Consider the following 16,473-nt stretch of genomic DNA (forward strand, 5'->3'; position numbering starts at 1 on the left):
CATTTAATAGAGCTGTAGGTGCCATGGACAGTGATTCTTCTGGTGGATCTGGTAAAGTAAATTGAAAGCTGTCTGGAAAGGATTCATGGTTCTAGGTGCCAGTAAGAACCTTTGTGATTCATGGGAAAATGAAACAGATGTATATAAATAAAAGAACACTAACAGGAGTTTGGGAAAAGTGGATTCCAATCCTCAGGGGCGACTTTGAGGGGTTCAGTACTTCAGTGGCGGTAGTAACTGCAGATGTGGTGGAAAAAGCAAGAGAACTAGAAGGAGAGCCTGAAGAAGATATGATTGAAGTGCTTCAAGCTCATGATAAAACTTGAACAGATAACGAGTTGCTTCTTTTGGATGAGCAACAACGGTGGTTTCTTGAGATGCAATCTATTCCTGGTGAAGATTCTGTGAAGATTGTTGAAATGACAACAAAGGGTTTAAACTAAGTTGGTGAGGCACTGGCAGGGTCTGAGAGGACTGACTCCAATTTTTAAAAAAAGTTCTACTGGGGGTAGAATGCTATCAAACGGCACCAGCAAAAAGATGATGACTTGGTGAAAGCTCAAATGATGGTTAGCATTTCTTAGCAATAAAATATTTTTAAGTTAATACTTTTTTTTTTTAGAACAAATACTATTAATAGACTACAGTATAAACATAACTTTTACATGCACTGGGAAACCAGAAAATTCATTTGATTCACTTTATTGTGATGCTCACTTTATTGTGGTGGTCTGGAACCAAACCCTCAATATCTTTGAGGTGTTCCTGTATTTTGAAGCCATGTTATTAGGTGCTTATAAATATAGGAATATTATATCTTTTTTTTTTTGAGAGTGCACGTGTGCGCTGGTGAGTAGGGGGGAGGGGCAGAGGGAGAGGGAGAGAGAACTTGACGTGGAGTCTGACATGGGGCTCAATCTCACAACCTCAGATCATGACCTGAGCTGAAATCAAGAGTTGGACGTTTCACTGACTTACCCTCCCAGGCACCCCTATTACATCTTCTCAATGAACTGAACTTTTTATCATTGTGAAATGTTCCTTTATCTTTTTAGCTTAAAGCCCACTCTGTGGTATTGACAAAACTTTCTTTTGGTTTGTATACAGCACATAGTTGAATCTGTATTTTAATTGTTTAGTCTATTTACACTTAATGAAATAGTTGGGTTTAAGGCTATAATTTTTCTATTTATTGCACCCATTCTTTATTCTTCTTTTCTAGTCTTCTTTTAGAGGAGTTATTCTATTTAATTTCTCACATGAAATTTTTATATTATTTCATATCCTTATTTAGTGGTTCTCCTATATATAGGTGTGTTACAATATTCATCCTTGACTTATTACAGATCAGCTTTAATTTTTACTTTTATCACTTCCCAAATAATGCAAGACTACCTTTGTCCCTTTTGCCCTTTGAGCTATTTTGGTCTTATTTCTTACTTCCTTACATGTTACAATCCCTACGCAGCATTATTATTGTTGCTTAACAAAGTCAATACTCTTTAACCTTACTTATCCTTTTCAGTGCTCTTGATTCCTTCTTATGGATTTGAGCTTCTATCTGTGGTCATTTTCTCTAAGGCAGAAAACCATCTTTTACTTTTTTTTTTTTTCAAATGTGGATGAGCTGATGACAATGCCTTTGTTTTTGTCTGAAAACATCTTTGTTTCATTTTACTTTTGCAGGATACTTCCACTAGGTAGAGCAATCTAGCTTGGCTGTTTTTTCCTTTTAGCTCTTTAAAGATGTCATTTCATTATCTTTTGACTTCCAGAATTTCTCTATTAAAAAGTCAACTGGTAGCATCTCTGTTGTTCTCTGAAGGTAATATATATATATATTTCCTCTGATGGATTTTAAGGTGTTTTTTTTCCTCTTTATTTTTTTCCACAGTTTACTACAATGTACTCAGGTGCAATTGTTTTGCTTGGAGTTCACTGACTACTTGAACCTGTGTGGGTTGATGTCTTCAAGTAGTTTTGGAAAATTCCCACTTGTTACTTCTTTCATGTTCTCTTTCTCAGCTTCTTTTTCTGGGACTCCAATTACACTTATGTGAGATGATTTGTGCCTCACATGTCTCTTCCACTTCATTCTGTTTTTCCTACTCTTTTAAAGAAAATCTGTGCTTCAATTTGGATATTTTGATTGACTTCTCTTTGAGTTCACTAATCCAGTCTTCTAACTGTATTGAGTATACTATTAAGCCCATCAAATAAGTTCTAACTTTTAGCTACTGTATATTTTAATTCTAAAATATCATTTCGTTCTTTTGTATTTTTTATAGATTCCATTTCTTTGTTGAAATTATCCATCTTCTCATTCATTTTACCTGTCTTTTCTTCTATTTTCATTAACATTTAAAATAGTTATTTAACAGCCTTTGCCTGCCAACTATTGTCTTAGGCATCTGGGGTCTATGATTTCTATTATCTACTTTTTCTTGTTTATTAATCATATTTTATTTCATGGCATTCTTTGCATGGCTTGTAATTTTCATTGTATTCTGGGCATTTTTTTTTATTGAAGCATAATTAACATACAATGTTATATTAGTTTCAGGTGTACAACACTGATTCAACAATTCTATACTTTACTCAGTGCTCCCATAATAAATGTAGCCACCATCTTTCACCATACACCCTTATACTATTATTGACTATATTCCCTGTTGTGTACTTTTCATGTCTGTGACTTATTTTAAAACTGGAATTTTGTACCTCTTAAAATCCTCTTTACCTATTTCACCCATATCCCCACTTACCTCCCCCTTAGAAACTGCCAGTTCTCTGTATTTAAGTGTCTGTTTTCTTGGTTTGTTTGTTGGCTGGTTTGTTTGGTCAAACTTGTTTTTTAGATTCCACATATAAGTGAAATCATATGAAGAAGATATTTGCAAATGACCTCTCTGATAGAGGGTTAGTATCCAAAATATACACAGAACTTATAAAACTGAACACCCATAAAACAAGTAATCTAGTTAAAAAATGGGCAGAAGACATGAATAGATATTTTTTTCTAAAGAAGACATACAGATAGCTAACAGACACATGAGAAGATGCTCACCATCACTCATCATCAGGGAAATACAAATCAAAACTATGATGAGGTATCACCTCACACCTGTCAGAATGGCTGAAATTAACGACATAGGAAACAACAGATGTTGGCTTGGATGCGGAGAAAGGGGAACCCTCTTACACTGCTGGTGGGAATGTAAGACTGGTGCAGCCACTCTGGAAAACAGTATGGAGGTTCCTCAAAGTTAAAAATAGAGCTACCCTATGATCCAGCAATTGCACTACTAGGTATTTACCCAAAGGATACAAAAATACTGATTCAAAGGGATACATGCACCCCTATGTTTACAGCAGCATTATCAATAATAGAGAAATTATGGAAAGAGGCTGAATGTCCATCGACTGATGAATGGATAAAGAAGTTGTGGTAGCTTTACACAATGGAATATCAGCCATAAAAAAGAATGAAATCTTGCCATTTGCAATGACAAGGATGGTGCTAGAGAGTATTATGCTAAAGGAAATAAGTCAGAGAAAGACAACATGATTTCACTCATATATGGAATTTAAAAAACAAAAGGGATGAACATGGAAAAAGGCAAACCATAAAACAGACTCTTAACTATAGAGAACACACTGAGGGTTGCTGGAGGGGAGGTGGGTGGGGGGGAATGGGTTAAATGAGTGATGGGAATTAAGGAGGGCACATGTGTTGTAAGTGATGGATTAAAGTAAAATGTGCAGGGTTTTGTAAGTGATGCACTGGGTGTTGGAGGTGATGAATTACCCAATTCTATACCTGAAACTAATATTACATTGTATGTTAATTAACTAGAATTTAAATAAAAACTTGAAACTACAAAATAAAAGTGAAATCATACAGCATTTGTTTTCTTTGACTTATTTCATTTAGCATAATACCCTCTAGGTCCATCTACGTTGTTGCAAATGGCAAGATCTCATTTTTCATGGCTAATATTCCATTGTATATATATACACCACAGATTCTTTATCCATTCACTTATGGATGGACACTTGTTTCTATACCTTGGCTGCTGTAAGTAATGCTGCAATAAAACACAGGGGTGCCTATAAATAATTCATATATGAATTAGTGCTTTTGTTTTCTTTGGGTAAATACCCAGTGGGATTACTGGATCATATGGTTCTTCTATTACTGTATGTCTTCTTTGGAGAAATGTCTGCTCATGTCTTCTGCCCATATTTTTTTTAAAAAAGATTTTATTTGAGAGAGAGAGAGAGAAGAGAGCAAGAACAAGAGCAGAGGGAGAGGGAGAAGCAGACCCCCCACTTTTAGCAGGGAGGCAGATGCTGGGCTCAATCCCAGGACCCCAGGATCATGACCTGAGCTGAAGGCAGACACTTAACTGTGCCACCAAGGCACCCCTCTTCTGCCCATTTTTAATCAGCTTTCTTTTCTGGTGTTGAGTTGTGTAAGTTCTTCATATATTTTTGGATATTAACCCTTTATCAGATATATCATTTGCAAATATCATCTCCCATTCCATGGGTTGTCTTTTTGTTTTGTTGACAGCTTCCTTTGCTGAACAAAAACTTTTTATTCTGGTGTAGTACCAATAGTTTATTTTTGTTTTTGTTTCCCTTGCCTGAGGGGACATATCTAGAAAAATGTTGCTAAGGCTGATGTCTAAGAGATTAATTACTGCCTATGTTTTCTTCTAGGAGTTTAGGGTTTCAGGTCTCACATTTAGGTCTTTAATCCATCTTGATTTTTTGTGTATGGTGTAAAGAAGGTGGTTCAGTTTTCCGGGCACCATTTGTTGAAGAGACTATCCTTTCCCCATTGTATATTCTTAGCTCCTTTGTCATAGATTAATTGACCACATAAATGTGGATTTATTTTTGGGCTCCCTATTCTATTCCATTTATCTATTTTTGTCTGGGTATTTAAAAGAACCGTTATTTATAGGTTCCTTTTCCTATGTTAGGATAAGAGGCTAACGTGATAGTCTCTCCAGTATTTGAACTTTGGTACAATAAGGTTGTAGTTTTAGTTGATTCAGTTGACTTTGAGTTAAAATGTGTCAAAGGCAAGACTTGAATATTCACGTTAGGTTTTAGCGGACTTTGTCTACTAAACACCAAGAGATTGTGGAAGAAGACTTCACTCTGCTTTTCCATCTGGTTTCCATTATCCCATGCTGCCCACTGATCGGCACGTGTCTCATGGAGAAAACCACTGAGACTTTGGGGCTCCCCCATCTATAAATCCAGCTCGCCAAGAAGGGGCTTTTTTTCTCTGGAAATTAACTTGTCTAATCATCTATGTCTTCATAGCTCTACGATCTCTGTAAATATAGGATGTTTATAGTTTTTTAAGTTGGAGTTCTCCTCAGAAGCAGAAGTCCTTTGGACCGTAATTTTCAATGAACATTTTTTCTTACTAACTAAGTTACACAGAGACTGACTGCTCTCTCGGTCACTTTCTTTTCTCCGTAATTCTTTTTGCCACCCAAAACATGCCATACCATGTGAACTGTGAAACAGTGGCTTAAACTATATATATTAGCAGAAATGAACTAAAGGGATCTCTTGGATTCTACCACGATAACGGTCTTTTCAATAATAATTTTCAAGTTTGCCCATTGTAATATTCCTTTGGTGATGATGAGGTAATTTATTGTTGGAACCTGTCTGGAACGTATTTTAGAGCTATGACGACTAGTTGATTTCAACTGGACAAGCTTAATTTTATTAAAAAAAAAAGTATCTGAAAAACTAAGGTTTTAGATTTTTATTTAGTTTTTTAAAGAAAGTACTTAAAAAATCTAGATTAATTTAAATGATTTTTCCAGTTCAGATCAACAACTATTTTTCAATGTTTAGTACATTTTGGTTAGTAAACCTATACTTACAAATAGGAGAACTAAATCATACAAAACCCTGCACATTTTACTTAAGTACAAACCAAGACTTATATTTTTTTCATGTTTGTATTTAATTTAGTATACTGAAAATGGTAAATCAATAATATACTGGAATATGGATAAAATATTTTCCAAAGCTCAACTGTTGTAAGAACACATTCTTTCAAATTCAGTGATTTCAGAACTCTAACTGTATAGTTTTCCCTAACTGAAATTTACTTTAAAAAACTAAACTGAATCTGAACCATTAAGGCAGCATAATGTAGTTTTGAAGGGAAGTGGGGACACAGGTGATAAAGAACTGATCTCTATGCTGTAGGTTTCATTCAATAGTGTCCCTCAGGGATGTACAAATATGGGAAGGTTTAATTCTTACCAGTAACAACTATGGACCTTGCTTTGTCTCATCTTTACTCCCTGCTTAGTGGAAAAACTTAAAATTGCTCAGTAATGATAGATTTCTCAGTCCAACCCTTTCTGTTTTCGTCCTTCTGGTTTGAAATTTAGCCCAGCTGAAAATGTTGATTTCCGAGGTTCCCTCTTCCCACTTTGTGCACGGTCCAGTGTGGCTGCCAGGAGCTGCCTGTGGCAGGCAAGAGTGGGGCCCACCCTCTGCTCGTACCATCTATGCCGCCGATGGCAGGGGGTGTGTGTAGGGGTGGGGTGTGGAAGTCCGGGCATCCACTTACACTCAGGTAAGAATGATGGCAGTAGTCCCATTCTTTTGGTCTCAGCTGCTTCTCTATCCAATGCTGACAAATTATGTCTGTTTATATTTGGTCCCCCGATGAGGATGCTATATGGGCTTTGGCTCCCTGAGACTTCTGGGAATTGACAAAGCCTACCACAGGCAGCATTCTCTTTGGCCTGACTCTAAGATATAGGGAATGCCCCTTTGAGTCTCATTGAGGTCCTGGAATCTTCTCTTACCTGTCTCAGTCCGTTGTAACCGGAACTCCCTGTGTTGGTTCCCTGCACGGGCCTGGCTTGACTCCCTCCCTGGGGCAGCCTGCCCACACCTTTCCCTCAGTAAATCTCTACATCATCCACTCTGGACTGAGGGATGGAGTGAAGTGCCGTCTGCATTCCCCACAGCTCCTACACACTTGGGGGCAGCTCCCTTAATTCTCTGAGGAAGCTTTCAAACCCCCAGTTCTTCAAGCCAGCAGAGTAGTTGTTTTTACCAACTTTGGCCAAGAGACAGGACTTCATCTAAGGTCCAGGGTCAGTGGTCGAATGTCACAAGAAATTGTACTTCAAATCTGGAAGGCTGACAGGACGAAAACCCATCCTCCTCTCCATAAACACACATCATGAAGAGGGGGCGGGGATGAGAGAACTCTGCTCTCTCCAAAAGACAATATTCCTCTCCCCCTTCCTAATGAGTTTTTATGGACTAAGTGGCTGGGACAGGTTGGTGGGGAACATTCTGCTAACCCTTCCATACTTCGGGGGGGAGGGGCTGAGGCCATTCTCTGCAGATAAGGACTCTGACCTCAACTGTAAGCTGTCTTCCTGTTAAGAACAGTCCTGGTCAAAATCCCTCCTCCGGAGCAGATAATGGTTTAATTAAGTACATTCCAGCAAATTCATATCTAGCAAATGAACATATACTTTCTACATTTTATAACATTTGTTAAGAATGAACTCAAAAACCCTTTAATATATGACTTTAATATCTGACAGTGTGAATCAAGTCTTAGTGCTTTTCTACATTTAGACTATCATCATCATTTTCAAAGGGAAAATTTTCCAGTATCACAGAAATGTCCATTATGAGTAAAAACATTTTTATTCTCATTTGAAAATAACTTAAATCACAACGTACTAATAACTAATGGCTGTGTAGCCCTTTATAAAGAACTATCAATCACATTTGGTTCCTACAACAAACCTTTGCTATTTATTCAACATTTACTTGTCATTTATAGTTATTATTTCCCCATTTTAAAGCATGGTGAGGTTAGTTAACTACCCTGTCCAGAGGTCTAACTCAGGTTGTGAAATAAAACTGGGTTTGTCCCCACTGTGGGTGCTTTCCTACAAGAAAGTGATGTATTCTCAGTATGACATGTCTCCTGAGTCAATCCCCTGAGGGGGGGAACTGGACACAGGGACAGGCCCCTTACTCCATCCCATTCTTGTGATCAAAAACCAGTGTACAGACAGCTGTGTAGGATGAACGGGCACAGCCTGCCCGACTCTATGACCTCAGGCCATATCCCAAAGGACAACTTGTAGGAAAGGAAGCTGGAAAGAGCCAAGCACATGTAACCTTTAAGTCCAGGTTTCCTTTGGGCCTCAGTCCCCTGGGTACTTAAAATGAAAGCTTTGTTTGGTTCCTGAATTTATCTGTAACATAGGGTTAATATCTGTAAAGCCTTTGAAAATATAAAAACCTTGTCATTCAGCAATAGTGAATTTTCTTGTGAAAGACTTTAGCATTAGGGAAAATAATATGCCGTGCTTTGCAACCCACAGGGGTCATCATGACTTCTACAAGTACCATAAAGAAGCACGGGGCAAGGAAACGAGCTCAAGAGCGATACCGAGATGCCTGCTGTTACCATAGTTACAACAGGAAAGGAAGGAAGAGATGTACTATTTCCCATAAGCAGTGAGGTTAAGTCTTGCCTGATTTAGGATCACTGGGGTGAATATCCTAGCTGTATCCACAGGGTTTCATCATGGTTGCCGTGAGTTTCAACATGTAGCAGTGAGCAGGAGGAGGGATAAATCGTTTGTTTACACTCAATGAAGCTGTTTCTGATGTTCCATCACTTAACCTCTACTCTCAGAACCTGCTGGAACTTGCAGGCTTTATGCACTCCCCTACCAGCAAATTGTTAGAATTAATGGCCATGACTAATTTTAGTTAGTTTGGGTAGGACGCACCACAGGGAGATAAAAGAGGGGAGAATGTCTCTCTCATTCCTGAATTTGAGGTTGGATCAGGACAGAGCTGTGTAGAGCATCACAACTGTGACTTCCCAGGGCATACCTCCCAAATCTAGCTTCCAAGCATCATGGAACCTGGTCTGACTCATCTCCACTGTCTGAATCTCTTTTCTGGCACCCCTGCCCGACTGCGTTGTATTCTCTCCTTTGAGGACAACTTTCTTGGTGATGCACTCATTACAATTTGGGCCAGGTGATTTCATCTTTAAATGGTTTTGAGGGATAACAGTGATCACCACAAGTAACAACGAACACTTACTGTGGATTGCCACAGGTGAGACGCTACAAAAGAGCCCTGGAGTTTCATTTCATCTTCAGAATGACCCCAGGAGCTAGATAATGATAATCATCATCTCCAGTTCACAGATCAAGAGACTGAGGCTCAGGGTAGTAAGGAAACTCCTCCACTATCACGCAGCTATGAAATGTCAGAACCCAGGGATCTGTGAGACCCCAAAACCAGTGAATGCTGAATCCTCCAACTTCTTCACCCAGCACTGAAACCTGTCTCCATGTACTTTCCATTTGCTGGTCCTAGTCTATCCTCTGAAGACCCATGGGAAAAGTCTTAAACCCCTACCACTACTAGATCTTCAGATATCTAATATGGCTTTCAGGACTTTCTGTGTTGTCACTGTTTTTAGATGTCCATTCTTCAACCCCCTAAGCCATGTGCTTTTGTTGGGCTTCCTGCATTAACCTTCTAAGGGGGCTCCATGCTCTGCCCTCTATCCTACACCTGGCAGCCATGGTGGGCCTTAAAATATATCAGATCACTTCAGTCCTCTGCTCAAAACACTCTGTGGCTTCTCAGGTCACTGAAAGCAAAATCTCTGTAACCAACTTCAAGATGCTAAAGCCCAAGATAGGGCCTCCTCTGCAGTCCTCTCCCCTCGTGCTCATACTATTCCCTCAACATGCCAGGCATGGTTCCATCTTCTTTCCCTGGGGCATTCTGGTCTGGAAATCTACCTGGTTCTTTCTTTTCCCCTTTCTTATCTCCCCTCATGGGTCTTCCCTCACCCTATCAGTGAGGCCTTCTCCTTCCTTTTTGTATTTTTCTCCATAGCACTTATGATTTTCCTTATTTCCTTCATTTTTGCCTGCCCTCTCCCTTTGACCCCAACTAAGCATGCAAGCAAGCTCTAAAGGTTTTATCTTCTTAGCTCAAATCTAAGGTTAAATCCTAACTGGCACACAAAATAACCATTTCATGTGGGTCAGCCTACCATATCCCCAGCACTAAGAACCATTCCTGGCCCAGCAGCATTCAATAAGTAGAGAGTGAATAATTTATATACTGATACTAAAAATGTTGTAGAGCTTTTATGTACTTTATTATCCTCAGTAAGAACTTCAGTATCAACCGGTCAGATTTCTGATAGCATCTCTGTCTTCTTAATCCTATGTGGAGCTTAACAGATATGCAAATAAATATTGAAAACTTTTGTTGATACATCAGACCTAGCTTTTAATCGTATGAGAGTTTCCTTGAAGCATTCACTAGTAATTTTAATGCTCCTCCATCAGCCTCCGAACATCCTGCGTTGAGAGGGGCAACTTCTGTATCAATTGCTAGAATCTGTTTGGATTCAGGATAAGGTTCTTTCTTAAGCTAAATGCAGACAGTGATTTTACACCATCGCCTGCTATAGAATGACCTACTTATCTTACTACCACTGTGTTTAGATAGAAGAGTGGGTATTCTTTGGTAAATAATGTTCCACTTGAAAAATCTGTTAATTTGTAGCTTTTAATGAACATCTAGCTGAAGATCAATCTAAAGACAAATTTTTTCACCCCACAGGGTATCATTTTCTGCTGGTGGATTTGACATTCTATATTGGTTGACTTTAACAATGTTTCAGTCACTGTGTTAAAAAACTGCCAAAAATTCTAGTGGCCAGACATGGAGACACTGTGATCGAATACATTACACAGTGTGAGGAAAATCAGGCTGTTCAGTGTGGACTGACATAGTAATCCTTTCTGCTGATCACAAGGTGGTGTGGAAGTTGTCATCAAACCCCAGTCATCCCTTCGATTACCATTTCAAATTATTCACCATTAATTTGCAGTGCTGCTTATGGAAGGCTGAAGGTTTTGTTCTCACATGTTGAGGGCAAGGAGACAGTTTAAAGGTTTTAAATAGACACAGAAAAGGCAGTATTTTTTCCTCATTCAAAATAATTAAAAGTCCTTAAGAATCACATATCCACAACAATTCTCAGTCATCTACAATTTCGTATAAAGCATTAGTTTTTTTATACCCACAACAAAACATGGACCTGCAGAAGTTTTCAAACAATCCTCCAGCAGCTTCATGCGAGTCTTCTGGAGCTCTGGGCTGTCCCATTCGTCTTCATCGATGCCCCAGTAGAGATCTATGACCTGGGAATCAATGGATGAGGCAGCATTAATTTACCTGCAGGAAAACTTCATTTACCTGTGGGCTTTATTCTTATTTACAATGTTAAGCTAATGTGACTTTTAACTTTTCTCTTTGCAGCATGTTTTCCCTTACGAGGGAAAATTATGTTTAAGATCTATTCAAATAGATATATTTTTTATTCCATGATGGGCTACGGATGAACATTATAATTTCTTTTTTTTTCCTTATACTATTGACATGGCCCCAGAGAAAACTGAAATGTTAAATGTCAGAGACTTTGCAGGGCAGGCTTTCATTATATTGAAATGGTAACAGGATTTCAAAAAAAGTGTTTGGAAGCACCTGGGATATGGTTACCACATTATCTGAGACAAAAAATAGTGTATAATGTTACTGTGTATCTTAATATGGGGGGGGCTGGGTGGCTCAGTCATTTAAGCGTCTGCCTTCTGCTCAACTCATGATCCCGGAGTTCGGGGATCAAACCCTGTGCATCAGGCTCCCTGCTCAGCAGGGAGTCTGCTTCTCCCTCTGAGCCCCCCCCTCTTGTGCACATTCTCAAATAAATAAAATCTAAAAAAAAAATACATATGAGAAGGGAAAAGCACAATGGCAATTAATATACTGACCTAAAGGCAAACATTGAACTTTCTTAAAAAAATAAAAAACCTAAAAAAAAAACCTGTTATGATGCTTTATCTCATGGGGATAGACATTTTGTTTATGTTTGTTTCATCTGAAAGCAGTTTGGCTTTCATCAAGACATGTCTGAAAACCATGTATTGGAAACAATGAAAGGTGGTATGCCTTAATGAGAAGTGAGGATAATAGGATCTTCAATCTCCTTACTTCAAAGACTATGAGGGAAGATTCTGAGAGTCTGTAAAGACATTTACAAGCACACTCTTTGAAAAATCGGCTACGAAGAGCAATATGGGTTTCATTCCCTTTACTCAACCACTGTTCTACATAAAGGAAAAGTTTCCAATTGTAGCTTTGAAGATTTCCTTCCTTTGTTTCCCACAAGCAGAAAAAGACCCTCCCCTCCTTACTGGCTGTACGGCATTTAGTGTGATGGAAGCACGGAGCATGGGTCCTCCCTTGTGCCCCAAGCAGACCTCAGGGACTCTGTGCACTTTCCATCTCTTGGCCATGGCCCTGCATGGCTGTGTTTGCATCATTTCTTTGTCTATCTGCATTTGAGTTTTTAGATGGCTGATAAAGATAGAACAACTTTTTAAAATAATATTCCCATGGTCCAGTCTGTAAGTTTTATAATAAATGAAACTATCATATTTGGGGGGGGGGCTCTTCCCTTTAATCTACTTTAGAAGGTTTAACCACAGTATCAAGGAAGGGGCCATCTGAGATGATAACTTCAGTGTCCCATATGAGAGCCTGTAGCTACGGCTATTTAAAATTAAATAGAAATTAAAATTAATTCAAGTACTCCAGAGCCACATGTGGCTACCGACTCTCATGTTGGAAAGCACAGGCACAGACCACTTTACCATCCCAGAAACCTTCATTTGACAGCTCTGTAAATTACTGAGATCATTAGAACAAGACATTTTTGGCCATCTACCAATAAACTGTCCAACACACAAATCTGCAGTGTGAATGCTAACTCTTAGTCGTGCTGTGCACAAACGGACAATCCTTCACAGAGCCTGTTCTCCATCCTTGTGGCTGACACTGTTTGGACATACCTGAGGAAAGGTCTGATTTAGAACAAATGAAGAGAAACAAATGGTAAATATAAGTAATATAAGCGATAATATCACAAAAGCTATAAATATATACCTGCTTGTCTCTCACCTAAAATCATGTAATTATAACAATATAATTGGATTTGTAACATATATAAATGTCACATACAGAAAAAGGGAATAGAGATATAAAGGAGTAATCTTTCTATAGCTCACTGGATTTAGTTGGTATAAATTATAAGTAGATTCTGGTATGTGTCTTAGAATAACAATGAACTTATAATAACTAATAACTTAGAATAACTAAGAATAACTATATGAAAATAACTCAAACTAGTGAAAAAATTATTAAAGGAATTAAAATGTCACACTAGAATATGTTCACTTAACACAAAGCAAAAAAGTAAAAGAAATAGAGGAACACAAAGATATAAGAAAAAAAAAGTAAAATGGCAGATGTAAATCCAACTATATTAACACCATTAAGTGTGAATGAATTAAACAATCCAATCAGAGCAGAGATTGTCAGACTGGATTAAAAACAAGATCCAACTATGTGCAGTCTATAGGCAAGACACTTTAGACTCAAAGAGGTTGAAAGTGAAAGGATGGAAAAAGATGTATCATGCAATCAGTAACCATAAGAAAGCGTACATGACTACTGATATCAGGCAAGAGAGTTTAAAACAAAGTGTAACCAGAGATAAAGAGGGACATTTTATAATGATAGAGGGGTCAATCCATCAGGAAGATGTAACAATTATAAATGTATATACAACTAATAACAGTCTTAAAATACATTAAATTCAACTGACAGAAGTGAAGGGAAAAACTGACAATTCAACTATAACAGGTGGAGACTTAAATATCCCACATACAATAAAGGAAAGAATGACTAGGAAGAAGATCAGTTAAAAAGTAGAAGACTAGGGCAATATTATAAACTAACTAGACCTAATATATTTATAGAACAACAGAATATACATTCTTAAGTACACATAAAACACTGTCCAGGATAGAACATATATTAGATCATAGAACAACCCTCAATAAACTAAGATGTATTTAAATGAAATAAAGTATGTTCTCTGAATACAAGGCAATGACATTAAAAATCAGTAATAAATCTGGGAAATTCATAAATATATGGAAATCAACATACTTCTAATCAAAGAAAGAAATCACAAAGGAAATTAAAAAATACTTTGAGATGGATGAAGACACAACATGTTTCTAACATGTTGAAAAAGGAAACCAAAGCTGGTGGCATCACAATTCTGGACTTCAAGCTCTGTTACAAAGCTGTAATCATCAAGACAGTATGGTACTGGCACAAAAACAGACACACAGATCAATGGAACAGAAGAGAGAACCCAGAAATGGACCCTCAACTCTATGGTCAACTAATCTTCGACAAAGTAGGAAAGAATATCCAGTGGAAAAAGGACAGTCTCTTCAACAAATGATGTTGGGAAAATTGGACAGCCACATGTAGAAGAATGAAACTGGACCATTTCCTTACACCATACACAAAAGTAGACTCAAAATGGATGAAAGACCTAAATGTGAGATAGCAATCCATCAAAATCCTAAAGGAGAAACAGGCAGCAACCTCTCTGACCTCGGGGGCAGCAACTTCTTGCTAGACACGTCTCCAAAGGCAAGGAAAACAAAAGCAAAAATGAACTTTTGGGACTTCATCAAGATAAAAAGCTTCTGCACAGTCAAGGAAACAGTCAACAAAACTAAAAGGCAACCTATGGAATGGGAGAAGATATTTGCAAATGACATATGAGATAAAGGGCTAGTATCCAAGATCTATAAAGAACTTATCAAACTCAACACCCAAAAAACAAATAATCCAGTCAAGAAATGGGCAGAAGACATGAACAGACATCTCACCAAAGATGACACACAAATGGCCAACAGACACGTGAAAAAATGTTTGACATCACTAGCCATCAGGGAAATACAAATCAAAACCACAATGAGATACCACCTTACACCAGTTAGAATGGCAAAAATGAACAAGACAGGAAACAACAAGTGTTGGTAAGGATGCAGAGAAAGGGGAACCCTCTTAAACTGTTGGTAATGCAAGCTGGTACAGTCACTCTAGAAAACAGTATGGAGGTTCCTCAAGAAGTTAAAAATAGAGCTACACTATGACCCAGCAATTGCACTACTAGGTATTTACCCCAAAGATACAAATGCAGTGATCTGAAGGGGCACCTGCACCCCAATGTTCATAGCAGCATTGTCCACAATAGCCAAACTACGGAAAGGGTCCAGATGTCCATCGACAGATGAATGGATAATGATGATGTGATACACACACACACACACACACACAATGGAATATTAGCCATCAGAAAGGATGAAATCTTACCATTTACATCGACATGGATGGAACTGAAGGGTATTATGCTGAGCAAAATAAGTCAATTAGAGAAAGACAATTATCATATGGTTTCACTCATATGAAGAATATAAGAAACCACACAGAGGATCATAGGGGAAGGGATGGAAAAATGGAATGGGAAGAAATCAGAGAGGGAGACAAACCATGGGAGACTCTTAACTATGGGAAAGGAACTGAGGCTTGCTGGAGGGGAGGTGGGTGGGGTGATGGGCATTATGGAGGGCATGTGATGTGATGAGCGCTGGGTGTTTTATGCAACTGATGAATTACTAAACTACATCTGAAACTAATAATATTCTATATGTTGGCTAACTGAATTTAAATAAAAAAAAACAATAGACAAAGAAGAGCAAGCTAAAGTTAGCAAAAGGAAATAATAGATAATAGACATTAATGGTCAGAGAATAGAAAAACCAATAGAAAAAAATCAATGAAAACAGAAGTTGGTTCTTTGAAGAGAACAAAATGGACAAAACTTTAGCTGGATTAAAAAAAAAAGAGAGAGAAGGGACGCTGTTGGTTAAGCATTTGCCTTCAGCTTAGGTCATGATCCCAGGGTCCTGGGGATCGAGGTCCGCATTGGGCTCCTTGCTCAGTGGGGAGCCTGCTTCTCCCTCTGCCTGCTGCTCCCCTTACCTGTGCTCTCTCTCTGACAAATAAATAAAATCTTAAAAAAAAAAAATGAGAAGACTCAAATTACCAAAATCATGAGTGGAAGAGAGGCCACTACCACTACTGACCTTACAGAAATAAAGGGTTATTAGAGAATACTATGAACAACTGTATTCCAACAGATTAGATTACTTAGATGAAATGGACAAATACCAGAGAGAGACAAATCACATAAACAGACTCAAGACAAAACAAAAAAAATGTCAACAGAAATGTGAAAAAAGATTAGTGATTTAAAAGAAAAGCATAGGTCCAGATGGATGCACTGGTGAATTCTATCAATTCTTCAGTCCTCCAAAAATTAGAAGAGAGAACACTTCCCAGCTTACTCTATGAGACCAGTATGATCCTAGTACCAAAGGCAGACAAAAATATAAGAAAATGACAGAG

The 16,473-nt window shown here is 38.1% G+C and overlaps 1 protein-coding gene and 1 long non-coding RNA gene across 2 annotated transcripts in view; one reads left to right on the plus strand and one right to left on the minus strand.

Annotated features, from left to right (window-relative positions):
• Nucleotides 1-16,473, minus strand: part of NWD2 (NACHT and WD repeat domain containing 2) — a 182,600-nt gene that overhangs the window by 74,784 nt on the left and 91,343 nt on the right. The window contains exon 3 of the mRNA XM_021701675.1: nucleotides 11,163-11,279. Within this exon, the coding sequence (XP_021557350.1) occupies nucleotides 11,163-11,279 (117 nt within the window). The remainder of the gene's footprint in view (nucleotides 1-11,162; nucleotides 11,280-16,473) is intronic.
• LOC110590845 overlaps nucleotides 1-16,473 on the plus strand; it is a 194,990-nt gene that overhangs the window by 9,660 nt on the left and 168,857 nt on the right. The gene's annotated exons all lie outside the window — the stretch shown is intronic.

Source organism: Neomonachus schauinslandi, chromosome 2 (genome assembly GCF_002201575.2).
Source record: "Neomonachus schauinslandi chromosome 2, ASM220157v2, whole genome shotgun sequence".
NCBI lineage: Eukaryota > Metazoa > Chordata > Mammalia > Carnivora > Phocidae > Neomonachus > Neomonachus schauinslandi.